Below are 27,823 nucleotides of genomic sequence, written 5' to 3' on the forward strand. Positions count from 1 at the left end.
GGTGTGGAAAAGCTTCGCTGTGGACCTGCAGATCCTATTTAGGAGTCAGCTATGGAAATGAAGTCAGAGTGACCCTCCTTGTGTTTTATTGTAGGCCAACTTGCTACGAGAGCTTCTTTCCACCGAAATGCTTTATTATGGCAGTCTGTTTCTGCAGAGCTTCACTTTGGACTTAGTAAGTAAGTTCTTAGTAAGTACTTAACCTCTTTGGCTAAGTTTATTCCTAGGTATTTTATTCCTTTTGTTGCAATGGCAAAAAGGATTGCATTCTTAATTTCTCTTTTCCTACTCTGTTGTTAGTGTATAGACATGTAACAAATTCTTGTATGTTGATTTTGTATCCTGCAACTTTGCCATATTCATTTATTCTTTCTAAAAGTTTTTTGGTGGATTCTTCAGGGTTTTCAATATGTAAAATCATGTCATCTGCAAATAGTGGCAGTTTCACTTCTTCATTTCCAGTTTGGATCCCTTTTTTTTTTCTTTTTCTTGCCTGATTGCTCTGGCTAGGACTTCCAATACTATGTTAAATAAGAGTGACAGTGGACGTCCTTGTCTGATTCCTGTTCTTAGAGGGATAGCTTTCAGTTTTTCTCCATTGAGAATGATATTAGCTGTAAGTTTGTCAATGTGGCCTTAATTATGTTGAAATACTTTCATTCTATACCCATTTTATTAAGAGTTTTTATCATAAATGGATGCTGTATCTTGTCAAGTGCTTTGTCTGCAACTATTGAGATGACCACGTGATTTTTATTTTTCATTTTGTTAATGTGGGGTATCACATTGATAGATTTGCTGATGTTCAAACATCCCTGCATCCCTGGAATGAAACCCACTTGATCATGGTGTATGATCTTTTTAATATATTGTTGTATTCGATTTGATAGTATTTTGTTGAGGATTTTTGCATTGATGTTCATCAGTGATATTGGCCTGTAATTTTCTTTTTTTGTGTTGTCCTTGTCTAGTTTTGGTATCAGGATAATGATGGATTCGTAGAGTGAGTTAGGAAGCCTCCCCTCCTCTTCAATTTTTTGAGAAGGATAGGTATTAAGTCTTCTTTGAATGTTTGGTAGAATTCACCAGGGAAGCCATCTGTTCCTGGACTTTTATTTTTTGGGAGATTTTTGATTGCTGTTTTGATCTCCTTACTGGTGATTGATCTATTCAAATTCGCTACATTTTCTTAGTCTAGTTTTGGAAGGTGGTATGTTTCTAAGAATTTATCCATTTCTTCTAGACTATCCAATTTGTTGGTGTATAGCTTTTCATAGTATTCTCTTATTATCTTTTGTATTTCTGAAGTGTCTGTTGTAATTTCTCCTCTTTCATTTCTGATTTTATTTATTTGAGCCTTCCCTCTTTTTGTCTTGGTGAGTCTAGCTAAGGGTTTCTCAATTTTGTTTATCTTTTCAAAGAACCAACTCTTGGTTTCATTAATTTTTTCTATTGTTATTTTAGTCTCTATTTCATTTATTTCTGCTCTGATTTTTATTATTTCCTTCCTTCTACTGATTTGGGGCTTTGTTTGTTCTTTTTCAAGTACCTTTAGATGCGCTGTTAGATTTCTTATTTGGGATTTTTCTTCTTTCTTGAGGTAGGCCTTAATTGCTATAAATTTCCCTGTTAGAACTGCTTTTGGTGGATCGCACAGATTTTGGCATGTCACATTCTCATTTTCATTTGTCTCCAAGAATTTTTTGATTTCTCCTTTTATTTCTTCATTGACCCAATCGTTGTTCAGTAGCATTTTATTTAATCTCCACATTTTTGTGGCTTTTCTGATTTTCTTCCTGTAGTTGATTTCTTGTTCATAGCTTTGTGGTCAGAAAAGATACATGGTATTATTTTGATCTTCTTAAATTTATTGAGACTTGTTTTTTGGCCTAATGTATGATCAATCCCAGAGAATGTTCCATGTGGGTTTTGGATGAAATGTTCTATATATATCCACTTAGTCCATCTGATCAAATGTGTTGTTTAAGGCCAGTGTTTCCTTACAGATCTGCAGTTTGGATGATCTATCCATTGGTGAAAGTGGAGTGTTAAAGTCCTCTACTACTATTGTGTTACTATTTCTCACTTTGTGTCTGTTAATAATTGCTTGATATATTTATTTGCTCCTATGTTGGGTGCATAGATATTTACAAATGTTATATCCTCTTGTTGGGTTGTTCCCTTTATCATTATGTAGTGCCCTTCTTTGTCTCTTGTTACAGTTTTTGTTTTAAAGTCTATTTTGTCTGCTATAAGTATTGCTACCCCCGCTTTCTTTTCTTTGCCATATGCATGGAATATCTTTTTCCATCCTGTCACTTTCAGTTTGTGAGTGTCTTTAGGTCTGAAGTGTGTCTCTTGTATGCAGCATATATGTGGGTCTTGGTTTTTTTTTTTTTTTTATCCAATTGGCCACCCTATGCCTTTTAATTGGAGCACTTAGTCCATTGACATTTAAAGTGACTATTGATAAATATGTATTTATTGACATTTTGTTACTTTTTTTTCTGGGTGTTTTAGTAGTTCCTCTCTGTTCCTTTCTTTTTCTCTTGTTCTCTTCCCTTGTGGTTTGATGGCTGTCTTTAGTAACATGTTTGATTTCTTTTGTCTTACTTATTTGCTTACTTATTATATGTTTCTCATTTGTGATTACCATGCATATCCTATATAATATTCTATGTATATAGCAGTCTATATTGAGTTGACTGACTCTTCAGCTTGACTTATTTCTAAAAGCTCTACTTTTTCACTCCCCTCCTCCCACATTTTACACTTTTGAAATCATATCTCATTTCTTGTTGTGTGTGTGTGTATCCATTACCCTCTTATGACTGACATAGGTAATTTTAGTACTTTTGTCTTTTAGCCTTCACATTATCTTCACAGGTGGTTGATCTGCTATTTTTATTATATTTTGACCTTTACCAGTGATTTTATTGTCTTGTTTTTTTTTGGGGGGGGGGTTCATTTCTTTTTAATTCCTATTTGTGGTCATCACTTTCCCACTTAAATAATTCCCTTCAGCATTTCTTGTAGCACTGGTTTCTTGGTGATAAACTCTTTTAATTTTTGCTTGTCAGGGAAGCTCTTTATCTCTCCTTCTATTCTGAATGACAGCCTTGATGGATAGAGTATTCTTGGCTGTAGATTTTTTCCTTTTAGCACTTTAAATATGTCATGGCATTCTCTTCTCACCTGTAGGGTTTCAGCTGAGAAGTCTGCTCATAGCCATATGGGCTTTCCTTTGTATGTCACTTGTTGCCTTTCTCTTGCCACTTGTAGGATTATCTCTGTATCTTTAATTTTGATCATTTCATTTATAATGTGTCGTGATGTAGGCCTCTTGGGGATTACCTTGTTTGGAGCTCTCTGTGCTTCCTGAACTTGGATGGCTGTTTCCTTCCTTAAGTTAGGAAAATTTTCAGCTATTATTTCTTCAAATAAATTTTCTGCCCCTTTGTCTCTCTCTTCTCTCTGAGACACCTATAATCTGAATGTTAGTGTGCTTGATATTGTCCCAGAGTTCCTTTAGACTCTTCTCATTCTGTCTAATTCTTTTTTCTTTTTTTCTGTTCAGCTTGGGTGATTTCCTCTAGTCTTTTGTCTAGCTCTCTGATCCATTCTTCTGTATCATCTACTCTCTTATTGAGTCCCTCTGGTGAATTTTTCATTTCCAGTGCTGTACTCTTCATTTCTAATTGGTTCTTTTTTTATATTTCCCAGTTCTTTGCTGATCAGCTCATTGTGTTCATCCAGTCTTCTCCCAATATCTGTGAGCATCCTTATGAGTTTTTGTTTGAACTCTTTGTGGGGTAGGTTACTAATTTCCGTTTCAATTAGTCTGGGGTTTTGTCTTGTTCCCTTGCTTGGAATGTATTCCTTTGTCTCCTCATTGTGCCTCTTTCTGTGTGCTTATATCTGTGTATTAGGTGAGTCGGTTGTGTCTCCTGAACTTGGAGAAGTGGCCTTATGTAAGAGATGCCTTTGGAGGCCTAGCAGTGTGCTTCCCTCTTGTCACCCGTCCAAATGATCCAGGAGTGACCCCTTTGTGGACTACTTTGTCCTTCTGCTGTGTCAGTGTTGCTCTTAATGCAGGTACCCAGGGAGTCTAGTCTTTCTTTCCCTGGCCAGCTGTTTGTAAATCTGGCTTGGGGAGCCTCAGCACTGTTCGGTACAATGTCTAACAGCACACTCCTGCTGCAGTTTTCCTGTTAATTGGGTTGGTACTCAGTGTAGCTGGTTGCTAGGCTCAGGTGCTTACTGTTGCTATAGGCCTCAGGCCTACAAGGGCTGTTGTCAGTTCTCTTGGGAGTGCAGCTGAGTGGGGCTGGTCCTAGGCATGGGAGCACTCAATTGTTTCAGGCTTTGGAAGGTGGGGTTGATACTTTTGACGGCTATTTGTAAAGCACAGTTCTTCTGCTGCTGATAAGCCTCACCCCCCACAGGACCACACACACTGTCAACACAGTCCTGGTCCATGCACACTTCCCAACTCCCTGGAGCATACCCCAACACCCCACTGAAAATGCCCCCACCTCTCCACCAATGCCCCTCACAGTTCACCTGGTCCTCACACAGGCCCTGCCCCACAGAGGCAGACACACTTGCCTGCCTGTAGAGGATTAAGGCACCCATTGAATGCAGGCCAACAAGTAACCTGAGGGCTTGATTTTGGGTGGGGCCAGTCCCTAGGGTGGGCTGCCTGCCCTGGCTTTACTAGATTAAATCTGTGCTCTAGTGGGTGTGGCAGACCCCTGGGCTAAAATGCCAGGGGAAGAATTTCAATGGTGTCTGCCAGGGTCTGTGTCAGCATGCCTGGACTAGGTCACAACAACGGCCCCCACCATGTCTCAGTCTCTGGAGAGGTCTCTCCTCTCACTAAGATGCACCCAGAGCCTCCAGGTGAGTCTCTTTTCACCAAAGGACTGTCAGCTTTCTCTCTGGTGATTTTAGTTTGCTGAGATGGGTGAGTTTGTGTGTGGGCCCTTTAAGACCCAGGTCTTTTTGGCCTTCGTCCTATAGTTTTTCTGGGGATATTCCCCACTGCAGTTAATAGCCAGCAACCCAGATAGTAAGACCCTTGTCTCTGCTGTGCTGACTCTGAAAGATGCTTACAGCAGTATCGGCCCCCACTCAGGACCTCACTCCTCCAGGGAGGGCTGCATACCTTAGGGTGGCTCCTGCCTGGCTGGCAGTGAAACCTCACTGCTCCTGAAGGCAGATTTTTTTCTCTCCAGAAGGAATTTCTGCGTCTTCTGCCTTAGTCAGGACTGTTCCTTGTTGTGGGGGTTCTTTTTATCCAGTTTTCAGTTTCCTTTCCAGGGTAACTTTTCCAAAAATAATTGTAACCTGGTTGTGTTCATGGGAGGAGCTGAGTTCAGAGTCTGCCTATGCCGCCATCTTGATGAGATTTCTCAGAGACAATTTCTTTTAATTACCTTTTTCCCCCTGTGAATGAGCCACATATTTTTTAATACATATTTCCATGATTCATATTTTTTGTTGAAAACTAGACATTTTGTATATTATAATGTGGTAACTTGAGATTAAACCTCCCCTCTTCTCAGAGTATGTTTTTGGTTCTTATTGTGGGTTTTTACTGTTTGTTTTTTAGTCACTTTTCTAAACTATTTTTGTAAAGGCTGTAATCTTTGTCATGTACGGTCAGGGATGTCTCTGTCTCACTAGCTTAGTGGTCACGTAGTGATTTGACAAAGATGTCTTTAAACATCAAGTGTCAAAATAAAACAAAAAGCAAAGCAACGAACAAACCAATAAAAATACTTTCCCAGTTTTTCAAAGTGTCTGAGTTGGTGTACTTTTTCAATACTGAGCCAGGCTGTTTAAAACTCAATCTTTGCCATTCCTTCCTGCTAATGCAGAAACTAAAGATACGCTGGTGGTAAAAGCTTAGGATCTTCTCAGGTATTTTTCTCAGCATATGTCTAACCCTAGGCATACTTGTGGTAATCTAGATTCCCTGGTATGTACAGGGATCATCTAAAGCTCTTATTCTCCCTTATATCTCCTACCTCAGCCTCTTTTTTACTAGCCTTTTCTACATGTCTGCTGCTTGCCCTGTGTGTTATCCCTTGCTCCAGGTAACTGCTGACAGTATATGCCATTAAATGATTTTGAAAATCATTTTTTGGTGTCCTCTCTACTACTGAGAGAGTTCCAATGGGGTGAAGAAAAATCAAGGCCCTGAGTTGATCCCTCAGGGAGCTGCAAGATAGCTCAAAATGAACAACCACCATTCTTCAAGAACAAAGTCTCTGTTTCTGCCTCTGGCACCAGCAAATCACAAGAATACAAGCTGTCCTCTTCATAGCCGCTGCCAAGTTGGGGAATGCAACACAGTAAGTGAGCAAGCAAAAATATTACAATGCTCTCTTTCCAAAACTCAGCAGCCTTTTTCTTCATCAAACATTCCACTGGTTTTTGTAAGTTTATGATTTAATTCTAGAATTCTGAGAAATTTTATTCTCACAATATTTGCCACAATAATGGTTGCCTTAGTGGAAGGATGTACTCCTTCCGTTTCCTACTCTACCATTTTCAGTGGCATCACTCTATAATTGCTTTTTGATGTATTTAATGATGGATGCATTAAAATCCTTGTCAGATAAATCCAATATCTGATTCATTTTGGTGGTGGCATCAGTTAACTGTTTTTACTAAATCACGTTGTGATTTGCTGATCTTGGTACAATGAGTTATTTTTTTAATTATCCTGGATACCTTGGATGTTATGAGACATTTACACCATTTAAACTTCTTTTTTAGTAGAAGTACCCTTGTTAAGGTGTAGCATGTGGGCTGGGTGGGAGTGTGTACTTAGCTTCTTGCTGAGCCTCATTGACACTACGCTGGCAAAAGTGGAGTGCCAATTAACAATGCTTCATTATAAACTGATGGTGCAGAAGTTCATCTCTCCTCACAATACTGCTTAATCCTTTCCAGCCAAATTGAGAGCACCCATTCTCACCACCCTGTGGCTTGTGATTTGGGTTGCAAGCTCATTTCCCCACTAGGCACAGGTAATAGATAAGAGAAAGAAAGCAGAGTGCTGACTTACACAGCTTTTATGCTGTAGGCTCAGGGCTGAAGAACAACTGTCACTGTGGTGGTCTGTCTGATGACACGAAGAATTGAGGAGCAGACCCCACTTCACATATGTCATTCAGTTTCATTGATGCTAGGTGGGTGTGGAGGATCAGCACCCCTCTGGGTCATGGTGACATTAGAGGTTGGGGTGTTTTGAGTGTCAATTGGCTCAGCTTTGCATCGCCTTATTGAGCCTCTCTGCTGCCATGTGAGTGTGGAGGGTCAGCTTTCCATTGAGTCCCTCTGAACCTGAGGTGTGGGAGTTGAACCTGAGAGGTGCCTAGCTCTGCTCTTTACCACCTTTGAAGTTGCATTGCTGTCAGGTGGGGATATAGTCTCAGTATGTCACTGGACCCCTATCCTGGCAGGTGAATCAATGCATTGCCTGCTTTCTCCTGGGGTGTTGTGAAAGATCAGCTTCCCACTAAGTCCTGCCAACACTACCCACTGGCAAGAGAATTGAATCCCCATCACCAGCTTCCTGTGGGCAGAGAAAGAAGATCTACTCTTCATTTCTCCCATGATCACCACCTGGCAAAGAAATTTGAGTGCCACCTGCTTCTGCCGGGTGGGGAATGGAAGAGTAGCTGCCTGTTTGGCCTCACTGACACCACCACCTGCTTCATGAGGCAAGGAGAAGGGGTTGACGGTCAGCTACCCAATCAGCCCTGCTAAAACCATGGAGTATATGTCATGTTTTCCTTTTTTTTGCCTTGAGTAGGGCCAGTGTTGCCAAAAAGATTTTCTATAGCTAGGCCACCCTTTGCCAGGTCCTTTATTGGCAACAGTCTTCTTGGAGATTTTTGTCAGTGTTTGTTGGTGTTTCAAGGTTAGAGGCATCTGTGGCACTCTGTCTGAGATGCATGGGAGGCAATAAGAAAACCAAAGAAAATCACTGCTGTGTTGTTTTTCATGTCCTGAGATCCTTAGCCAGTTCATCTTCTCCTTTCCACATTTCAGTTTTCTTTGCTTGTGTATTTATCCAGGGTTTTTAGCTTAAAGAGGGATGAGACAAGAGGAATGAAGTTATTCCATCTTGATTATAATGAGAAGACTTTCTTATAATATGTTTTTAACCAAATTCTTTAAACAGACAGAGGATCACAAAAATGTTTTCCCTCGAGTTCACAAACTCTAGGGTGGCCCTGAGTATAGTCATCCTGAGAATTAGTGAATTTGGGTAGTAACTGGGTCCCCCTGGGGTTTTTAACTCTCAGAATTGTTCACAATGAACCTCCCACAACTGAAGTACAGTTCAGGTCTTCCTACCCTGACACTGGCTCCCAAGGAGGTTTCTGCTCTTGAGTTTTTGCTCTGGTAGGTTGCAATTCTCTATATTCATCTGTCTGACTCTCAAATTTTCAGGCAGGGATTTGTCTATGACCTCACTTCTCTATGAATTTAAGAAGGGTTTTTAACTTTTCAGTTTGTTCAACTTTTTACTTGTTGTTAGGTTGGGTGGCAACTTCTACTCTCCTTACATGTAGAATTAGAACTGGAAGTCCACCACTGATTGATTTTTTTCCAACAGTAAACTAATCTTGAATTCTAGGGATAATCTTTGTTTTGTCATAATATACTATCTTTTTATGTAACATTTGATTTCATTTTTGTGACTGTATTCAAGAAGGATATTCAACTGTAATTTTCAGGTTTTAAAAAAATGTTCTTTTCAATTTTGATATAAAGGGACATGCTAGCCCCATAAAACAACTTGGGTAGTAATCCCTCCTCTTTAATTTTCTGAAAATTAAATTTAAATTTCTGAAGGATACATGTTATTTCTTTCTTGAACATGTGATAGAATTCACCGGTGTAAATATCTGGAGCTGGATTGACTTTTTGGGGTTGTGAAGAGTTCTTCAATATTTTTAACAAATACAAGACTATTCGGACTTTTAATTTCAGCTTTTATCAATTTTAGTTAGTTGCATTTTTCTTAGTTTTAGATTTTTTTCTCCTAAATCATCAAATTTATTATCGTTAAATGGCTCATTGTGTTGTCTCAAAACCATTTTGATAAGAATATATTGAGAAATAATTACTGTGCTGTAATACCTACCTATTTAAAGTGTACAATTCAATGGTTTCTGTATATTTACAGAGTTTTGCAACTGTCACTACTATCTACTTCTGGAACATTTTATTCACTCCAGTAAGTAACTCCTTTATCCATTAGCAGTCGCTTTCCATTTGCCCCTCCCCCAGGTCACTGGAAGCCAAATAATTTACTTTCTTTTTCTATATATTTATCCATTCTTGACTTTTTTGTTTGTTTTTTTTGAGGAAGATTAGCTCTGAGTGCACATCCACTGCCAATCCTCTTCTTTTTGCTGAGGAAGGTTTGCCCAGAGCCAACATCTGTGCCCATCTTCCTCTACTCTATATGTAGGAACCCTGCCACAGCATTGCCTGATAAGCGGTGTGATGGTCTGCACCCGGATCTGAACCTGTGAACCCCGTCTGCCAAAGCGGAGCAAGTGAAGCCAACTGCTGCACACTGGATTGGCCACTATTCTTGACTTTTAACGTAAGTGAAATCATACAATATGTGCTGTATTATGACTGACTTTTACTCAGCATAACGTTTCATCTATGTTGTAGTATGTATCAATAGTTTGTTCTTTTACTGTGACTAGGATTCCATTGTATGGTTATAACGTATTGTTTATCCATTCACCATATGATGGGCATTTGAGTTATTTCCACTTTTTAGCTTTTATTAATAATGCTGTTATGGACATACATATGCAAGTCTTTTTGTGGCTGTATGTTTTTATTTTTCTTTGATATGCATCTAGGAGTGGAATTGCTGAGTCATATGTTAAATCTGTGGGTACTGTTTTGAGGAACTGCAAAAATGTTCTCCAAAGCACCCGCACCATTTTGCATTCCCAGCTGCCGTATATGAGACTTTCAATTATTCCACATCTTCACCAATACTTGTTATTTATTGTCCATCTTTATTTAGCCGTCTTAGTGTGTCTGAAGTGGTATTTCATTGTAGTTGTGCTTTGTATTACCTAAATGACTAATGATTTGGGGCATCTTTTCACATGCTCATTGGCCATTTTTATGGGGTTTTTTGGAAAAATGTCTTTAAATTATTTTCCCATTTTAATTGGATTACCTATTCATTATTTATTTGTAAGAGTTATTTATACATTCTCGATAAAAGTACCTTATCAGATATGTGATTTGCAGATATTTTCTCCAATTCTGTGGGTTGTCTTCTGAACAACTGCACTATTAAGTATGATGTCATTGTGGGTTTTTCAAAGATGGCTTTCATTTGGTTGAAGAAGATATCTTCTCATCCTAGTTTGTTGAGAGTTTTTATCATGAAAGGGTGTTGGATTGTGGTAAAGGCTTTTTCTACATCTCTTAAGATGATCATGAGGTTTTATCTGCTATTCTATTAATATGACATATTACACTGTGATTTTTATATGGTAAAGTAACATTATATTCCTGGGATAAAACTCCTTCGGTCATGGTGTAAAATCTTTGTGTATGTCGCTGGATTGGTACAGGCAGTATGCCTGAGGAGTCTTAGTCTCTTTCAGGCAGAGTCCAAAACAGGTTCTGTCAGGCAAGAAATGCATACAATTTGGAGGACGCTCCTCCATAGTTATACAAAATCATGCATGAAGTGAGTATTTTTTTAGAATGAGAAGAAAGTGCATAATTAAAAAGATAATTACAAGATATCACATGCACACAAAATGCCACATATTGCATGAGTCCATTTATATGAAATGTCCAGATTAGGCAAGTCCATAATGACAGAAAGGAGATTAGTGGTTACCAGGGTTTAGTGATAGGAGAGAACAGGGTATAACTGCTTGTTGGGTATAGAGTTACTTTTTGAGGTGATGAAAATGTTCTGAAACTAGATAGAGGTGATGGTTGCACATCAGTGTGAATGTACTCAAAGCAATGGTTTGTACATTTTAAAGTGATTAAAATCATGAATTTTGTGTTATTTGATTTTCACTTTATTAAAAAATAAAGGAAACAAGTAACCCAGTCTTAAGGGAGAAGAGGCTTCTCAGGAAAGATATCTAAGTTGGGGCATAAAGAGTGATTAGGGGTTAGAAAGGCAATGGAAGCCAGAGCAGTAGATAAGTTCTAGTCAAGGGAATGAAAATGAGCAAAGGTCCAGAGGAAGAGAGAGAACATAGCATGTTTGGGAGATTAAAAGATGATCTGTGCAGCTGAAGCAGTGAGCATGGAATGTGTTCATTTGGTGATGTACATCAGACATTAATTCGCACTTATTCTGTGCCAAACCCTATGTGAAGCAGGCCCTTTATAAGTATTAACCCATTAAAGCTGCACAGTAATCCCATGAGGAAGAGATTGTTTTTTTTACCTCATTTACTGATGGGGAAATTGAAAATTATAATATGAGCCAAGACTGGAGATATTCAGTCCTGAGCCCAAGATCTCACACTCTGTAACTGAGCTGGGATTTTTACCCAGGCAGTCTGGCTTGAGACTCTTAACTACTACACCTCCCTAAAAGCAGCAGGTCCTGCCTCTGCGGGGCCACTTATCCAGTTAAAAACATAGGGGATTGGAAAATGCTTTGTGTATAGTTGCTGTTTATGGTTTGCCTAAAGTTAAGTCAGGATAACCTTTATACACCCCTCCAAATACGTTTATGAGTGATAGAAGGTTTTTACCTCTACACAATTTTTACACAGATTATACCTGAAGATCTCCCAACTCTTGCAAAGTCTTGAGGATATATTTTTTTTTAATTTTATTTTTTCCTTTTTCTCCCCAAAGCCCCCCAGTACATAGTTGTATATTTCTCGTTGTGGGTTCTTCTAGTTGTGGTATGTGGGACGCTGCCTCAGCCTGGTCTGACGAGCAGTGCCATGTCCACGCCCAGGATTCGAACCAACGAAACACTGGGACGCCTGCAGTGGAGCGCGCGAACTTAACCCCTCGGCCACGGGGCCAGCCCCCAGTCTTGAGGATATTTTTAAATCCTTCAGGTAGAAAAACTGCCCCATCTGAGAGGAATGCCCCGTCTGGGACTCAGGCAAAGGTTCTGAGTGTGCCTGAGGCTGGAATATTATTCAAATACATAGAGAAGGAAGCTTTTTATCTAAATTCTGAACTTTTATGTGGTCACGTGAGAAAGAAGAAAAGTCACCAGGTATATGTAACTTTTCTACGCAAAATTAGCCAACTATAATACATTTCCTGTCTCTATACTGCTAATTAAAATCTTTAAATGGTTCCCTATTTATTATATAAACATAAAGTACAAGCTCCTAACACAGGTTGTGGGTTTTTTTCTCGTGTTTTTGGAAGTGAATGCTGCAGTTATCTCTGTGTTTATTTTGTTTTCAAAGACATGCTGTTTGCATCCTTCATCAGGATGCTGTAGGAAGATGTAGATGTGAGGTAAAAGTTATCCACATATCTGAGCTCAATATACTGTATTCTTCTCTATGTTGCTGGGACTCCGCCAACCCCATTTTGCCTTTCCAACTGGCTCCCTTTTAAGCTCTGTCAGTAGAGATTTCTTGAGGGACACATGAAGTCTGAAGGAAGGAGAATCCACAATTCATCTTTTGTCTCTGTTCCTGTTCCTCGCAGTTTTACCCTAATAAAGGGAAGAATGATACTTTTTTAATGAATTTTTCAGAAACTTTTAAGAATAATTTTTATATATCTTCATAAAATGTGTGTTTGTTTTTGTGTGTGTATATATATATATTTCTCACATTTTCTTTATTCATTCATCTATCCATGGACACTTAGGTTGTTTCCATATCTTGGCTATTGTAAATAATGCATCAATGAACATAGGAGAGCAGAAATTACTTCATTTGGATATATTCCCAGGAGTGGAGTTGCTGGATCATATGGTAGTTCTATGTTTAATTTCTTGAGGAACCTAGATACGGTTTTCCATAGTGGCTCCACCATTTTACATTCCCACCAACAGTGCACTAGGGTTCCCTTTTTCCACACTCTTGCTTTTGCCAACACTTGTTAACTCTTGTCTTTTTGATAAGAGCCATCCTAAGAGGTGTGAAGTGATATCTTATTATGGTTTCAATTTGTATTTCCCTGATGATTAGTGATGTTGAACACCTTTTCTCATACCTATTGGCCAGTAGCATATCTTCTTTAGAAAAGTGTCTATGCAGGTGTTGTGCCCATTTATTAGTTGGGTTATTTGGTGTTTTGTTTGTTTGTTTTTTGGTATTGAGTTGATTGAGTTCTTTTTATATTTTGGATACTGAACTCTTATCAGATATGATGTTTGCAAATATTTTCTTCCACTCTGTAGGTAGGTTGACCTTTCATTTTGTTGATTGTTTCCTTTGCTGCGCAGAAGCATTTTAGTTTGATGTAGTCCCACTTGTTTATTTTTTATTTTGCTGTCAAATCCAAAAATTCATTGCCAGACTGATGTCAAGGAGCTTACCTCCTATGTTTTACCAATTTCTTAAGTCTTTAATCCGTTTCGTGTTAACTTTGAGGTATTGTATAAGATAAGGGTCAAATTTCACGCTTTTGCATATGGATATCGAATTTTCCCAGAACTATTTATTGAAGAGACTATCCTTTCCTTACTGTGTGTTCTCGGAGCCCTTGTCTAATAGTTGAGCATATATGTGTGGGTCTATTTCTGGGCTTTCTATTTTGTTCCATTGGTCTATGTATCTGTTTTTATGCTAGTACCATACTGTTGATTACTATAGCTTTGTAAGAAAATTTGAAATCAGGATGTGTGATGCCTCCAGCTTTGTTCTTCTTTGTGAAGTAGGTCATCAAAGGGTACAATTTATCAGCTAAAAGATAAATAAGTTCTAGAGATCTGATGTACAGCATGATGAGTATAATTAAAAATATTGTATAGTATACTGGAGATTTGCTAAGAGAGTAGATGTTAGTGTTCTCTCACACCTCCTTTTCCCCTAAAAACTTGTTACCTATGTCAAGTGATAAACGTATTTGTCAGCTTGACTCTGGTAATCATTTAATAATGTATACATATATCAAACTATCACGTTATACACCTCAAAATATGCAAATTTTGTTTATAAATTATACCTCAATAAAGCTGAGGGGGAAAAAAGGAGGGATGTATGTCCTGTTCACAGAAAAAAAGTTGATTAACATAAATTGTCTGAGAAAAAGCACAAGCTTTGGATTACTAGAAAAAAGACTTTAAATGCAGTCTTCAATATGCTCAATGAATGAAAGGAAACAATGATCAAAGAACTAGGAAACAATGAGAAAGATGTCTCACCAAACAGGGTATATGAGTAAGAGAAAGAAATTATAAATAGGAACAAAATAGAATTCTTCAGCTGCAAAGTACAGCAAGTGAAGTAAAAAATTTATAAAAGATGTTCAACAGCAGATTTCACCAAGCTAAAAAGAATCAGCAGGGGCCAGCCCCGTGGCCAAGTGGTTAAGTTCGTGCGCTCGGCTTCAGCGGCCCAGGGTTTCGCCAGTTCAGATCCTGGGTGCAGACATGCCACTGCTCATCAGGCCATGCTGAGGTAGCATCCCACATGCCACAACTAGAAGGACGCACAACTAAAATATACAACTATGTACCGTGGGGCTTTTGGGAGAAAAGGGAAAATTAAAATCTTTTTTAAAAAAAAGAATCAGCGAATTTTAAAAGGTCAGTTGAGGAGTCCAGTCTCAGGAAAGGAAAAGAGGAGTAGAAAAAGCAAAGAATGAAGAAAAATGAGCAAAGCCTAAGAGACTTACGTCCATCATCAAGTGTATCAATGCACACATAGTGAGAGTTCCAGAGGGAAAGGAGGGGAAAAGGGACAGAAAATATTTGAAAAAGTAATGTCTGAAAGCCTCCCAAATTGGAGGAAAACCATGAGTCTACACATCTAATAAGCTCAACAAACTCCAAGCAAGATAAACTCAGAGATCCACCCCAAGACACATCATGATCAAATTGCCAAAAGACAAAGAAGAAATCTTGAAAGCAGCAGTAGAAACAACTCCTTACGTACAAGTGATCCTCAGTAAGATTTATGCCAATTTCTCTATAGAAATCATGGAGGACAGGAAGCATTGGAATGGCATATTAAAAGTGCAGAACAAACAAAAAGAAAACCTGTCAACCAAGAATTCCACATATGTGGAAAATGAAGGAGAAATAAAGACATTTCAAGATAAACAAAAACTAAGGGAATACATCACTAGTAAGCCTGCCCTACAAAAAGTACTAAATGGAGTCCTTCAGGCTGAATTGAAAGAACACTGCACACTTTTTTGAAGCAATACGAAGAAATAAACCACAACAGCAGAGGTAACTACAGAGGTAAATAAAAAAGCCAGTGTTACTGCATTTTTGTTTGTAGCTCCTCTTTTTGTTCTCATATATGATTTAAAATATGAATGTATAAAACCATAGTTATAGATCTCTGTTAATGGGCACAGAATATACAAACACTTAGTTTGTCACAATAACCAAAGAAAGGAGCAGAGCTTTTGAATACTATGGAAACTCTCTTGGTATAAATACAAACTTGATTGTTATAAAGTTAAGATGTTAATTATAACCCCCAGGGTAACCATAAAAAAACTAAAGAAAAAAATGTAAAGAAAAAGAAGTGATAAGGGAATTATAATTAGACACTAGAAAATTTCAATTAGTCAGAGAAAAAGGCAATCATTGAGAAATTAAGGAAGAAAAAAAGGATGACATATGGAAAATGAATAGCAAAATGGCAGAACAGAGTCCTTGCTTACCAGTAATTACTACAGTACCGGTGTATTATACCGTCCAATGAAAAGACAGAGATTGGCAAAAGGAATTAACAAGAAACATGATCCAACTATATGTTGCCTACAAGAGACTCACTCTAGATCCAAAGACACATGGGCTGAAAAGAAAAGGATGGAAAATGATATTCCATGCAAATGGTATCAAAGCAAGAGGTAGGGTGGCTATACTGATATCAGATGAAATAGACTTTAAGAAAAAGTTGTTACATAGTCCAACAAGGACTTTATATACTAATAAAAGAGTCAGTACATCAAGAAGATATAACAATTATGACTCTATATGGACCTAACACAGCCTTCCCAAATATATGAAGCAAAAACTGACAGAATTGAAGGGAGAAATGCATAGTTCTAAATAATAATTGAAGACCCAACTTTCAATGAGGTATAGGCACATAGACAGAAGATCGATAAGGAAATTGAGGAACTGAACAACACTATAAACAACTAGACCTAACTGATATATATAGAACACACAAGCCAACAAAATCACATGTGCTAGGGAAGCAGCAGCAAAGGAGACAGGCAAGGTTGCTACCCTTGCTTGAAAAAAAGGGAACTCTTGAGAGGCATCTGGGGAGCCATAATTTTTAATTCTTCCTTTGTGAATGGCTTGGAGCTATGCCTTTCTGCAAGCCTTTAGAAGGTCAACCTGGACCTGTCCCAGGGTGACTTCTTCCCTGGATGATGGCCATATGATCTCCACCCATGATCCATCTCCAGTCACCAGGCTAGATATGGTACTCTAGAATCTTTATGTCCAAAGGCTCTAGCCCATCCCCTAAAAGTGGGACTCAGTGTGGAGCAGTTAAGATGCTGTGTCATCACCACCCCCAGTCACTATTGGCAGAACAGCCCCCGGTCATCCTCTCTACAGGCTTATTAATAATCCCCGCCCAGCCTCAGACTGGATGGTGGGGTTCCAGAGACCACCTGCCAGACACAGGTGGCACCCCGCTGCACCTCGTGCCAGGATATAGTCGATTAACAATAATTTTCTCCTCAGCGGCTAGAACAGCAGTTTAGGGTGGGAGGAGATGGCAGAGCCCGAGAGAGACAACACGGCATTAGAAAAGGTACAATCCAGGCAGCCCTGGCAGTTCCATTCCAGGCCGCCTTCACCCTAAACTAACAAACCATTTAGTTAGCAAAGGAGCAGTTAGTTAAAGCTGTTCAAGTATTCTGGATTGTGGTTGCGCCACCCTGTTTGTGACACCAAACATTCTGTTTACCTCCTATTCACCCCATTGGTGAAGGAGGGGATTCCCCCACCCAAAATGGTGTGGGATGGCCAAGCACACGACATTGGCACTGGACAGATACGATTGACAGCTGTTTTTTAGTCACATATACTCACAGCCGAGGGGGAGGGGAGAAGAACAAGGCATGCCATGCAGGGCAACACGGGAGTTGTACTCAGGAGAAGAGTTAACTGGCAGAGACTATGGGAAGTAGATTTTGTAGTAACGGGAAGATAAGGCACACCTTGCTTCCCGAAAGAGGATATGATTGGCTTATTTGAATAATTTCATGGGCTGGCGGAGAGGTATAACCTGTTGGGTGCAGCAACAGAGGAGGCACAGCTAATCTAGTTGATAAGAGAACCAGCTGCATGAGGAACACTTCCTGGTGGGAAAGGGGCATTCTGGGTGAGAGCAAGGGAAATCACAGTTGGGCCTGCAGGGTATTATGAGGCTCAAAGGTGTCAAGGCAGCACTGGAAAATTTAGGTCTTAATATACAGATAGGAAACCTATGTAAAGAGATCTGCAGATTAAATGGAATCCCTTTCAAAAATCCAGTGACATTTTCTGCACAATGAAAAAGCTGATCCTAAAATTCATGTGGAATCACAAAGGGCCACGAATAGCTAAAACAATCTAGAAAAAGAAAAGTGGAGAAGTCCACTTCCCTGTATCAAAACTTACCACAGTTACAGCAATCAAAACAGTGTGGTAGTGGAATAATTATAGACATGTAGATCAATGGAATAGAATTGGGAGTCCACCATAAATCCATATATTTATGGTCAGCTGGTTTTCAGCAAGGAAGCCAAATCATCCCATGGGGAGAAAGAATAGTCCTTTCAAAAGACATGGTACTAGGCAAACAAGATGTCCATATGCAAAAGAACAAAGTTGGACACCTACATTGCACCCTATCCAAAGATTAACTCTAAGTGGATCAAGGACCTGGCTGTAATAGCTAAAACCATAAGACTCTTAGAAAAAGATATAGGAGTATATTATTGTGCTAGGGTTGCCATCACAAAACACCACAGACTAGGCGGCTTAAACAACATAAATTTACATCCTCACAGTTCTGGAGGCTAGAAGTCTGAGATCAAGGTGTTGGCAGCTTTAGTTTCTTCTGAGGGTCGTTTCTTTGGCTTGCGGATGGCCACCTTCTTGCTGTATCCTTACATGATCTTTCCTCCTTGTGTACACATCTCTGGTGTGTCTTTGTACATCCACATTTTCTCTTCTTTTTTAGGACACCAGTCATATCGGGTTGTGGCCCACCCATATGACCTCATTTGACCTTAATTGCCATTTTAAAGGTCCAGTCACCAAATACAGTCACATTCTGAGCTAATGGGGCTTAGAGATTCAACATATGAATTTGAAGGCACATAATTCAGCCATTTAAAAGGGGTAAGTCTTCATGACTTTTGATTTGGCAATGGATTCTCAGATATGATGGTGAAAGCAGGAGTAACAAAAGTAAAAATTGGGTAAGTGAATTTGATCAAAATTAAAAACGTTTTTGCATCAGAAGACATTAACAAGAAACCAGAAACACAGACTACTGAATGGAATAAAAATCTTGTGGCAAGCATATATCTAATAAGGATCTAGAATCCAGAATATGTAAAGAACATTTACAACTCAACAAGTAGACAAAGAATCCAATTTAAAAATGGGCATAGGGGCTGGCCCTGTCGCTGAGTGGTTAAGTTCACGCACTCCACTTCCACAGCTCAGGGTTTTGCCGCTTCGGATCCTGGGCGCCACCGACATGGCACCACTCATCAAACCATGCTGAGGCGGTGTCCCACACAGCACAACCAGAGGACTTACAACTAGAATATACAACTATGTACTGGGGGGATTTGGGGAGAATGAGGAGGAGGAGGAGGAGGAAGGGGAGGGGGAGGAGGAGGAGGAGAAGAAGAAGGAGAAGAAGAAGAAGAAGAAAAAAGAAGATTGACAACAGATATTAGCTCAGGTGCCAATCTTTAAAAAAAAATAAAAACGGGCATAGGAAAAAAAAAATGGGCATAGGATGCGAATACTAATTTCTCCAAAAAAGATACACAAATGTGCATTAAGGACATGAAAATCAGCTTGACATCATTAGACACTAGGGAAATGCAAAAAAAATCACCATGTAATGCCACATGGATGAGTATAATGGAATTTTTTTAATGGAAAATAAAACATATTGACCAGGATGTGGAGAAATTGGAACACTTGTACATTACTGGCGGGAATGGGAAATGATGCAGCCACTGGAAAACAGTTTCACACTTCCTCAAATAGTTAAATGTAGAATTATCATAGGACAGACTCAGCAATTCCACTCTTAGGTATATACCCAAAAGAACTGAAAGCATTTATTCAAACAAGAACTTGTATAGGAATGTTCATAGCAGCCCTATTCACAGTAACCAAAAGGAGGAAATATCCCAATGCCCATCAGCTGATGAGTGGATAAACAAAAGTGGCATATCCACACAGTGGAACATCATTCAACCATAAAAGGGAAGGAAGTGCTGATACATGCAACACAACGGATGAGCCTCGAAATCATTATGCTAAGTGAGAGAGGCCAGACACAAAAGGTCACATATTGTATGATTTCATTTGTATCAAATATCCAGAAAAGGTACACGCATAGAAGGAGAAAGCAAATTGGTGGTTTCCAGAGCCTGGAGGCAGTGAGAGGGAAGTGGGGAGAGACTGATTAATGGATATAGGGTTTCCTTTTGGGGTGATGATTTATTTTGGAACTAGACAGTGGGGATGGCTGCTCAACATTGTGAATGTACTAAATGCCACTGACATGCACCCTTTAAAACGGAGAATTTTATGTTATGTGAATTTTACTATGATAATAATAATAATAAAAGATGCTGATTGACTCTACACCTCTACAAATAAATTGTGAATTAACTTCAACATCTGCTCAAATGCATCATTTAGGAAAACTTTATGTTCTTAATCAATGCTAGGGCTCAAATTACAGTAATACTTGGGGATCCTACTAAATTTTAAAAGGAAGCCCCTATAATCCTAAGGGAGCTACTGAATATAAAATAGAGGGCAAATAGGTTTATCGTGCTTTATGCACTGGAAGTATTGCCTTGCCTCAATTCTTCATGGTCGTAACACCCATTGCTTTAAAATAGCCTACAGTGGGCATAGGCACTCTGACACAATTAGTAATAAAGTTAAATTAAGTCTTTGCCGCTGACAAATTGGCTTAACAAAAGGGGACCTAATGGACTATCCTCGCTGAAAATACTGTTTATGGGCTAACATAAAATAAAACAGGGCCTACAAGGATTGAAATCCATTATATAAGTGCTACATAGAGAAAGGGTCATTATCTGCACTGCTTCTCCATTTAATCATCTCCAATTTGGCCTGTTTTTAAACTAGGAAAGAAAGAATGGCACCTCAGGATAGATGACCACAGCCTTAGCACCTCAATGCCAGGTCTCCCTTGTTAAGGTCCCCTTACCCAACATTACTGAAATTACTGACTCCATCCAATCAGCAGTGGTAAAGGTTTTGCTATTACAGATTTGGCTAACGTGTCCAGTTGAGTGCCTATCTCAGTGGCCTCTCGGCTACAGCACACCTTCACTTCCGAAGGGACACAATACACATTTACCTGGCCACACATGGGGTACCCCAACAATTGCCATTGTACACAATCTTTGCAGGCAAGATTTTATCTGCATCCACATTTGTCTAGGATCACAGGTATGACATTACATGGATGACATCCTCCTCCGAGGAGATGCATTTGAAACTCTCACTCAGGACATATAAATCCTCACATAGGAGCTTACAAAAAGGGGATGGGCCGTTATCACACACACAGGGCAAGGCCGTGCCACCTTAGTTAAATTCCTGAAAATTATTTGGTAAACCAAGGGCCGCTGCATCACTGACACTAAGAATCAGCTATTGACTCTCAGTACCCACAATGTTGAAACAAACCCAACATCTTTTAGACCTTTGTGGGTCCAATGGGCAATTCCTCATTTGCAAATGTTACATAAGCCTATTGACACTATTTGAAAATCAGCCCACCTTGATTGAGACCCCCTGCATCAAAAGGCTCTAGAATCTGTCCAAATTGCAAAACAAGAGACACTCCCATTAGGCCTCCTGGAGAGTCCTTCACTGTAAAGGCCTTAGCAACCTTCTCTCATGCCCCTTGGACTCTCTGGACCTCCCTTGATGGCCATAAGTTGCCCATGGCCTTCTGATGCAAGAAACAGCCCTCTTTGACCACATGATTTATGACATTAGAGTGGCAATTGCTGGCCATGTACCGAACTCTCCTGGAAATAGAGGCTCTCACAGGCCTCGGGCCTGTGACACTCAGTTGCCAGGTGCCCGTTAGGCTTTAGATTATGGTAGTAGCACCCTTGCCAGTTCAGCAAAGTCACCAAGGATTCCTTGTTACAGATGGAGGCAAACCTGGACACTCTGGCATATCCCACTTGCAGGAGGGCCTGACCTTCCCAGTCATCACTCCCTTGCAATATGCCATGGTGCTGGAGGAGGCTACCCCTCTCTCAGACCCTTGGCTACGAGGGGAGCCACTTGGAATCACCTGAGTGAACAATAATGGGTGTTCCTACACTTTACGACTAGAATCATCACCACCACTCTGGTCACCTCTGATGGAGCTCTCATCCCGTAACCAGGACACCTTAACCAGCACAACTGACCAAACTTCAGGCAGTCACCTTAGCACTGAATGTCCTGGCCAACAGTCAGCCCCACTGGCACATTTTTACAGACTATGAGACCATTGGCATTGGTCTGGCTGTCTGGTCCGGCCAATGGCAGCAATAATTCCTTGTCCAAGATTGTCCCCTTTGGCATAAAGAACTCTGGGAATCTCTTGCCCCTGACTCCCAAAATATAAATCAAGATCACACGTGTCTTTACACATACTAAAGCCACAATCCAAGGCCTCACCAAGACATTCCTTATCCACTTTTGAGCTCCAGACATTATTGATAGTGACTGAGGCATTTATTTCACATCTCAGGATACAAAATGCTGGGCTGTTGAACAAGCGTTCAAGGAAACTTTCGCCTCCATATCCAGCCTCAGGCTGCTGGGCTCATAGAGTGCTATAATGGCTTACTTCAACAAGTTCGAATTCAATTAAATGGAAATGGCACATTTCAGTCATCAGTCAGACGTCAGGGGTGAATCATAATAAAGTGTCTGACTCTATTTTTTAACGTTTGACTGCTGGAGGCTTTTAAACCTTAGCCCTCCCTCTTTGCCAGTGCCCCACATCAGAGCAAGCTCATGCAAAAGACCACATGCTCTTTCCTTTGGCACCAGTGACGGGGGAGGGTCAGATTACACAAGCCCCTGTCAGCATTTGGACTCTCATTCCGGCCCCCTCAACTAACCACAATAAAACTCCCAAACCAGTCTCCTTTCCTAACTCTTTCAAGTCTCTTTCAGAGCAGCTTGGGAGGTCTGCCCTGCTTTCCCCAAAAAGTCTCGTTATGTGAGTAATAGGCTTTTTATATCCTCTTGGTGAGTCTGTGTGTATGATGTCACCAGTCTTGAAACTTGAACCAAATTTGGGGTAGGTGTCCATACTGACTCTCAGAGTGGCCACCACAGCTATTCCCACCATCATTCCCAGTAGCACACTTGCAGAATGCATGCTTCCCATCCCTGAAACATTGGAGTCTGTCAGGTTAGATGTCCTGGATTCCAAGAAGCTGTCCTTCCAGTAAGCAAGCTTATGTTCTGAATTTGAAGTTACAACTAACACCCAGCCTTGCTTCTGTGCCTAGGGACAATAGTTAATGGAATCAGCATAAAATAGCTGTTGAGTTTTCTTAATTTTAAGAATTCATTACACTTGGGGTCTTGGCTAAGTGGGGCCCAGGACAACAAAAAGTCTTGGACTGTGGACTGAGCAATCATTCTAGGCAGTCTGTCCTCTTAATTTCTGACACGCTGTATTAGTCTGATCAGGCTGCCGTAACAAAATGCCATAGACCTGGTGGCTTAAACAACAGAAATTTATTTCTCCCAGTTCTAGAGGCTTGGGAGTCCAAGGTCAGACTACTAGCAGATCAGGTTCTTGGCGGAGGCTCTCATCCTGGCATGGAGACAGCCACCTTCTTCCTGTGTCTTCACACGGGAGTTGGGTGGCGGGGGGAAAGCCGTGAAGGGCAAGCTCTCTGGTCTCTTCTTATAAGGGCACTAATCCCACCATGTGGAACCCACCCTCATGACCTCATCGAAGCCGCATTTCCTACCAAAGACCCCCATCTCCAAATGCCATCACATTGTGAGTAAGAACTTCAACATATGGATTTCGGGGGCACAAAATTCAGTCAATGGTATGTGCTTAGCCCAGGCCTTTAAAATGAATCTCTGTCTTTCTTTAGTCATTGTTTGGAGGCTTGAAGTGAATTGGGGAGCATTCAAGAAACACGTTCCAGCTCTGATTTTTAATACTTCTTCCACTCTCCACTGTCACTGAGTCAATTTGAACTTTGCATTTTTTTAAATAACTTGAAAACATTCAAATTCTCTTTCTCTCTCTTATGGGAGGTTTTAACCATTGCTGATATTTGATCTATACATCTTTTTTTCTTACCTAACTATGTCTCTACTTGTATGTATGAGCTGTCCCCAGGTGGAAACTGGGGAACAACTCGCAGTTTGCATACCGCAGGGTGCTACCAAATAGGGACCCTGTAGTTTTGCTTGCAATGGTAGAATTAAAAAGGCAAGACTTGTGGGCTTGGAGGGTAACCCAGGCTCCTAAGGCCTCAGGGAAAGTTGAAGGCCTTGATCTCTCATTGGACCCTGGACATGTCAATCCTTACCTCTCAACAAATGAGCTTAGAGCTCGCGATGACGGAAGCAGCCCTTTGTTGACCATTCCAAGCTCCGCCCCCTGTCGCTGGCTCATCTGCTTCTTTTCTGCCCTGTCCACTGATACCTCAGGCACAGTCTTGGTGGCTCGCTCCTCCAGCCGCCCTCCCGCCCTTCCTGACAGAGGGCCTCCACAGGCACTCTTGAAGACTGTTGTCCCCTTTGCCACCATCTTCTCTGTCGCCCCCACTGCCCCCTGCCTGGCAGGCTCTGCTGCCCACAGGCTCCCCTCAGAGGCAGTCGCTTCAGCGGCCACCATCTTCGCCACTGCGGTCGTTGCGACAACCCGATCCCTGCTCAGGTCCAGGCGCAGCCTGGGTCGTCCTTTCTGCCATGTCAACCGCAGAGGGGCGAGATTCGGTCCAAGGCAGCCAGCACAGAGCTGATGGCTGCGTGGACTGCGACCCCGGACTCGTCGGGGTCCCTGTGATTCCTGCAGAAGGGACAAGTGTAGTTCTAAGTGCCGCAGCCTTTCTGGTTTCCCAGGTGGTCACAAAAGCCCTTCAGGAGGTGGAGAATGAGCAGCAGGGTGCCGAGCACACAGTCGAGGAGGACTGGGACGTCTGGTCATCAGAGCAGGAGGAGGACTTGGAGGAGGAACAGGAGGAGCAGGGCTACGAAAGCGAGGAGGAGGAAGATGCGGATGAAGGCGCGGAGCACGTCGAGGAGGTACAGGAGGAGGGCGCCAGAGTTGTCCTAGGGGCTCGCGAGGCCCCCATGGTGGGGTTTCCGTTTCCATTCTGGGATCTGGCCCAAATCCTTCTCCACCACATTCGTAGTGATAACCACGTCTTGGGTCGGCCTCATGCAGGCCGTGTGGTGGTGAGGCGTGGTCCCCAGGAGCCCAAATTAGGGACCCGTGCCTCGGGAGGGTGAACATCTGGCAGAGGGAGTGGAGAGCTTGTAGGCTGAGCAGCTGGCAGGGTACCTCCCCCCAGGTGCCCGAGGAAACTGCAGAGGGGCCTGCATGCCAGAAGGCAGAGGAGCCAGAGGAGGCCAAGGTCCCTGACTGATGCACATGTCTTCTATGATGCCAGGGCCTGAGGAACTGAAGGGGACTGAAGCTGGCAAGTGGCAGCAAAGTCCTTAGGACTTGCGGCCCCTGTTGGTGCATCCTGATCAAAGGCAGGCTGTGCCCAGCGCTTGCTTTTAGCCATTAAAGGGAGGGTCAAAGCTCTCAAAATACTTCAGGCCGAACATGCAGTATTAGAAGCCCAATTCTGTAAAGACCTTTATGATCTTGACTAAAGGTATGCTGCCCTCTACCAAGCCCTGTATGATAAGAGTTCTGAGATCTTCAGTGCAATTCATGAGCCCACAGAAGGTGAGTGTCAGTGGGAGCAGGTGTTCAGGAAGGAGTTTGGGAGGAAATGGGAAAAGAGCCTGAAGGAAAAGGGCAAACAAATGGCATACCTCACTTTTGGTTGACGGCTTTTAAAAATGTGAATATTCGTGGTAGGATGATCCAAGAAAATGGTGAACTTGTACTAGAGCACTTGAAAGATGTAAAAATTAAGTTTTCGAGGGTTGAAGAACCAATGAGCTTCTCTGTAGAATTTGTCTTTAAGTCAAATGAATACTTTTCCAACAAAGTTCTGACGAAAACATGCAGAAGGCGATCAGATCCAGATGATTCTGATCCCTTCTTCTCCAAAGGGCTGGGTACAATCAGCAGCACAGGGTCTGAGATCTACTGGATAGAGGGGGAAAACGCCACCGAGCAAACTAACAAGCTGAGTTTGTTAGAAAACTATCAAGCTGCAGAAATGTGAGGGCCTTGGACGTCTTGTATCAACCACGTCCAGGTAGTCTTTCTTCACCCACTTCTATCCTCCTGATTCTCCAAGGGTAGAGTACTGGTTGTCACCACTGATTATAAATTGGGCTATTTTTCCGTAAAGTTCTGGCCCTAATGTCCATATTATTCTTCACTAATGAAGCGAGTGAATATCAATATGAAAACTGATGATGAGGCCCAAGAAGCTGGAGGTGAGGAGAAGAAAGTAGAAGGGGTCAGACATGAAGAGCCAGAAAAAGGAACTGAAAAAAATCTGGACCCAGAAAACAGCAGTCTCTGAGAATCCAGGTATCTCTGTAAAGCTTTGTGTATCATCCAATCATTCCTGACATATATCAGTTATGTTTTTAAATTTTCTCAATATAGTAAATAACAAAAAGAGTCAAAAAACTTAGTTCTACAAGCCAGTTTAATGTTAACAATGTGCTTATATACTGGTCTAGAATGCAGCATATTCTGAAGTGTACTTTATTCACAACTACAAGTCCTTTGAGCTGTAGTTGTAAGACTTCTACAGGTGGGAAATTTATCAGCTTTGGCAGCAGAAACCAATATTTGTTTTGAACACAGTTACCAGAACAAGGGGCAAAAGCGACTTAAATGAACACTAGCTGGTCCTTCATCACTTAGTTACAGTAATACAGCATCTTGTACTAAGAGAGGATTCCTTTGAGAATGTGACTACTTACAAAGCTATAATAAGAAATTCAATTAGGACTACATTTAATGATTAATACCTAACTGTTCATTCAGTTGTAAATTTTTGTATTTCATATGACAGTTAAAAGAAAAGAAAATTAGTCACAAGAAGATTACCGTTTCTCACCAAATTGACAATTAAGTCGATTTATATCTTATCTGTCCTTTTTCTTTTTCCTTTTACAGATGTGGAAACTTGGGGACTTGGAGGTTAAGAGAATGTAGTTTATGGATGGATCACAGACTTTTAAAGTGGAAATAAATGCATAAATACTAGAATGGTTTCTCAAAACAAAACAAAACAAGCATTTTCGGTGTTTAGCTAATGGGAGATGAGGTTGATGTGATTAGAGAATTGACATCAGATTATGCAAGAGTACCCTGATACCCAAGGATCTGGGTTACAAGAGGAAAACATGACTTCTCCTATTATGGCAGACATACATAGTACTGAGTATTCTTAGATTTAGAAAGTCACTGGTGCATGTTAATGATATTTAATTGTTAATTGTCTCTTGTTTTATCTACTGAAAGCTATTTAAGGAAAATGAAGTCTTAGTTCACCAGAGTAGAGGCTCAGAGAAGAGTAAAGGCTATGGGTTTGAGGCTATAAGACCTCCTTTCTGCATTTAAGTAAGGCTGCCTAGGGATTCTCTAGGTCTCATTAATGCCTCCTTTGTTCATATTCTGTGGTAGCACATCTCATATCCTAACATATTATCACATTATTTACATATGTGTCTATCTCTCCCACCCCCTAGGATGTAAGCTTCTAAATGATTGGGATCTTAAAGGGTTTTATTTAGCTCTCTCCTGTTTTTGTTACCACAACACCCTCCTCTCGGTGCCAACATCTGTTTTAGTTTTCTATCGCTGCATGACATGCTTTGTCCCATAGGTCATCTCTGTGAAATGACGTAGGGCACTACGCTAGCACACGAACACTGGGAGGCAGGAATCACTGGGGTGCACTTGGAGGTTGGCTATCACAGTGCCTATGCTGAACCAGTTGTTGATCATAGTACTGCTCTGAGACCCACGCTGGAGGGACTTGTCATGAACCCCACACTTTAGAAGCTCCACTCTCAACCTCTTCCAGTCTCACCTCTCTGCAAATGGCTAAGGGTGCAGTGTGTGGGAGGATGGGGACGTGCACGTTCAGAACCCATATCGTCTGCCCCCAACCATGTTCCATGTATCTGGGGCCCGGAATTTGCTGCCAGAGCGGCCCCAAGCCCCAAGCCCCAGTAGGCCTGCATGCT

At 41.0% G+C, this 27,823-nt stretch overlaps 1 protein-coding gene across 3 annotated transcripts; it reads left to right on the forward strand.

The window, feature by feature from the left end:
- On the forward strand, window positions 1–26,863 carry LOC138921925 (glutamic acid-rich protein-like). 3 transcript variants are annotated; one of them, XR_011434927.1, is made up of 5 exons: window positions 1–179; window positions 9,500–9,637; window positions 24,551–24,733; window positions 26,005–26,150; window positions 26,748–26,863. XR_011434927.1 is itself a non-coding variant. In XM_070257875.1 (3 exons), the coding sequence occupies exons 1-2, from the start codon at window positions 24,398–24,400 to the stop codon at window positions 26,140–26,142; spliced, it is 474 nt and encodes a 157-aa protein (XP_070113976.1). In that variant the 5' UTR covers window positions 24,079–24,397; the 3' UTR covers window positions 26,143–26,150; window positions 26,748–26,863. The 3 variants fall into 3 exon arrangements, 1 of the variants encoding a protein (XP_070113976.1); XR_011434928.1 differs by having other exon boundaries at window positions 1–175; XM_070257875.1 differs by lacking the exons at window positions 1–179; window positions 9,500–9,637 and having other exon boundaries at window positions 24,079–24,733.
- Window positions 26,864–27,823: the final 960 nt, after the last annotated feature.

The sequence above is a fragment of the Equus caballus genome, chromosome X (genome assembly GCF_041296265.1).
Source record: "Equus caballus isolate H_3958 breed thoroughbred chromosome X, TB-T2T, whole genome shotgun sequence".
NCBI lineage: Eukaryota > Metazoa > Chordata > Mammalia > Perissodactyla > Equidae > Equus > Equus caballus.

Excerpts from the sequence above, each read along its gene's own strand:
- LOC138921925 (XM_070257875.1), top strand. The coding sequence starts at position 24,398 with ATGTCAACCGCAGAGGGGCGAGATTCGGTCCAAGGCAGCCAGCACAGA. Across the intron at positions 24,734-26,004 it reads GCGCGGAGCACGTCGAGGAG|CGAGTGAATATCAATATGAA; the intron begins GTACAGGAGGAG and ends TCACTAATGAAG.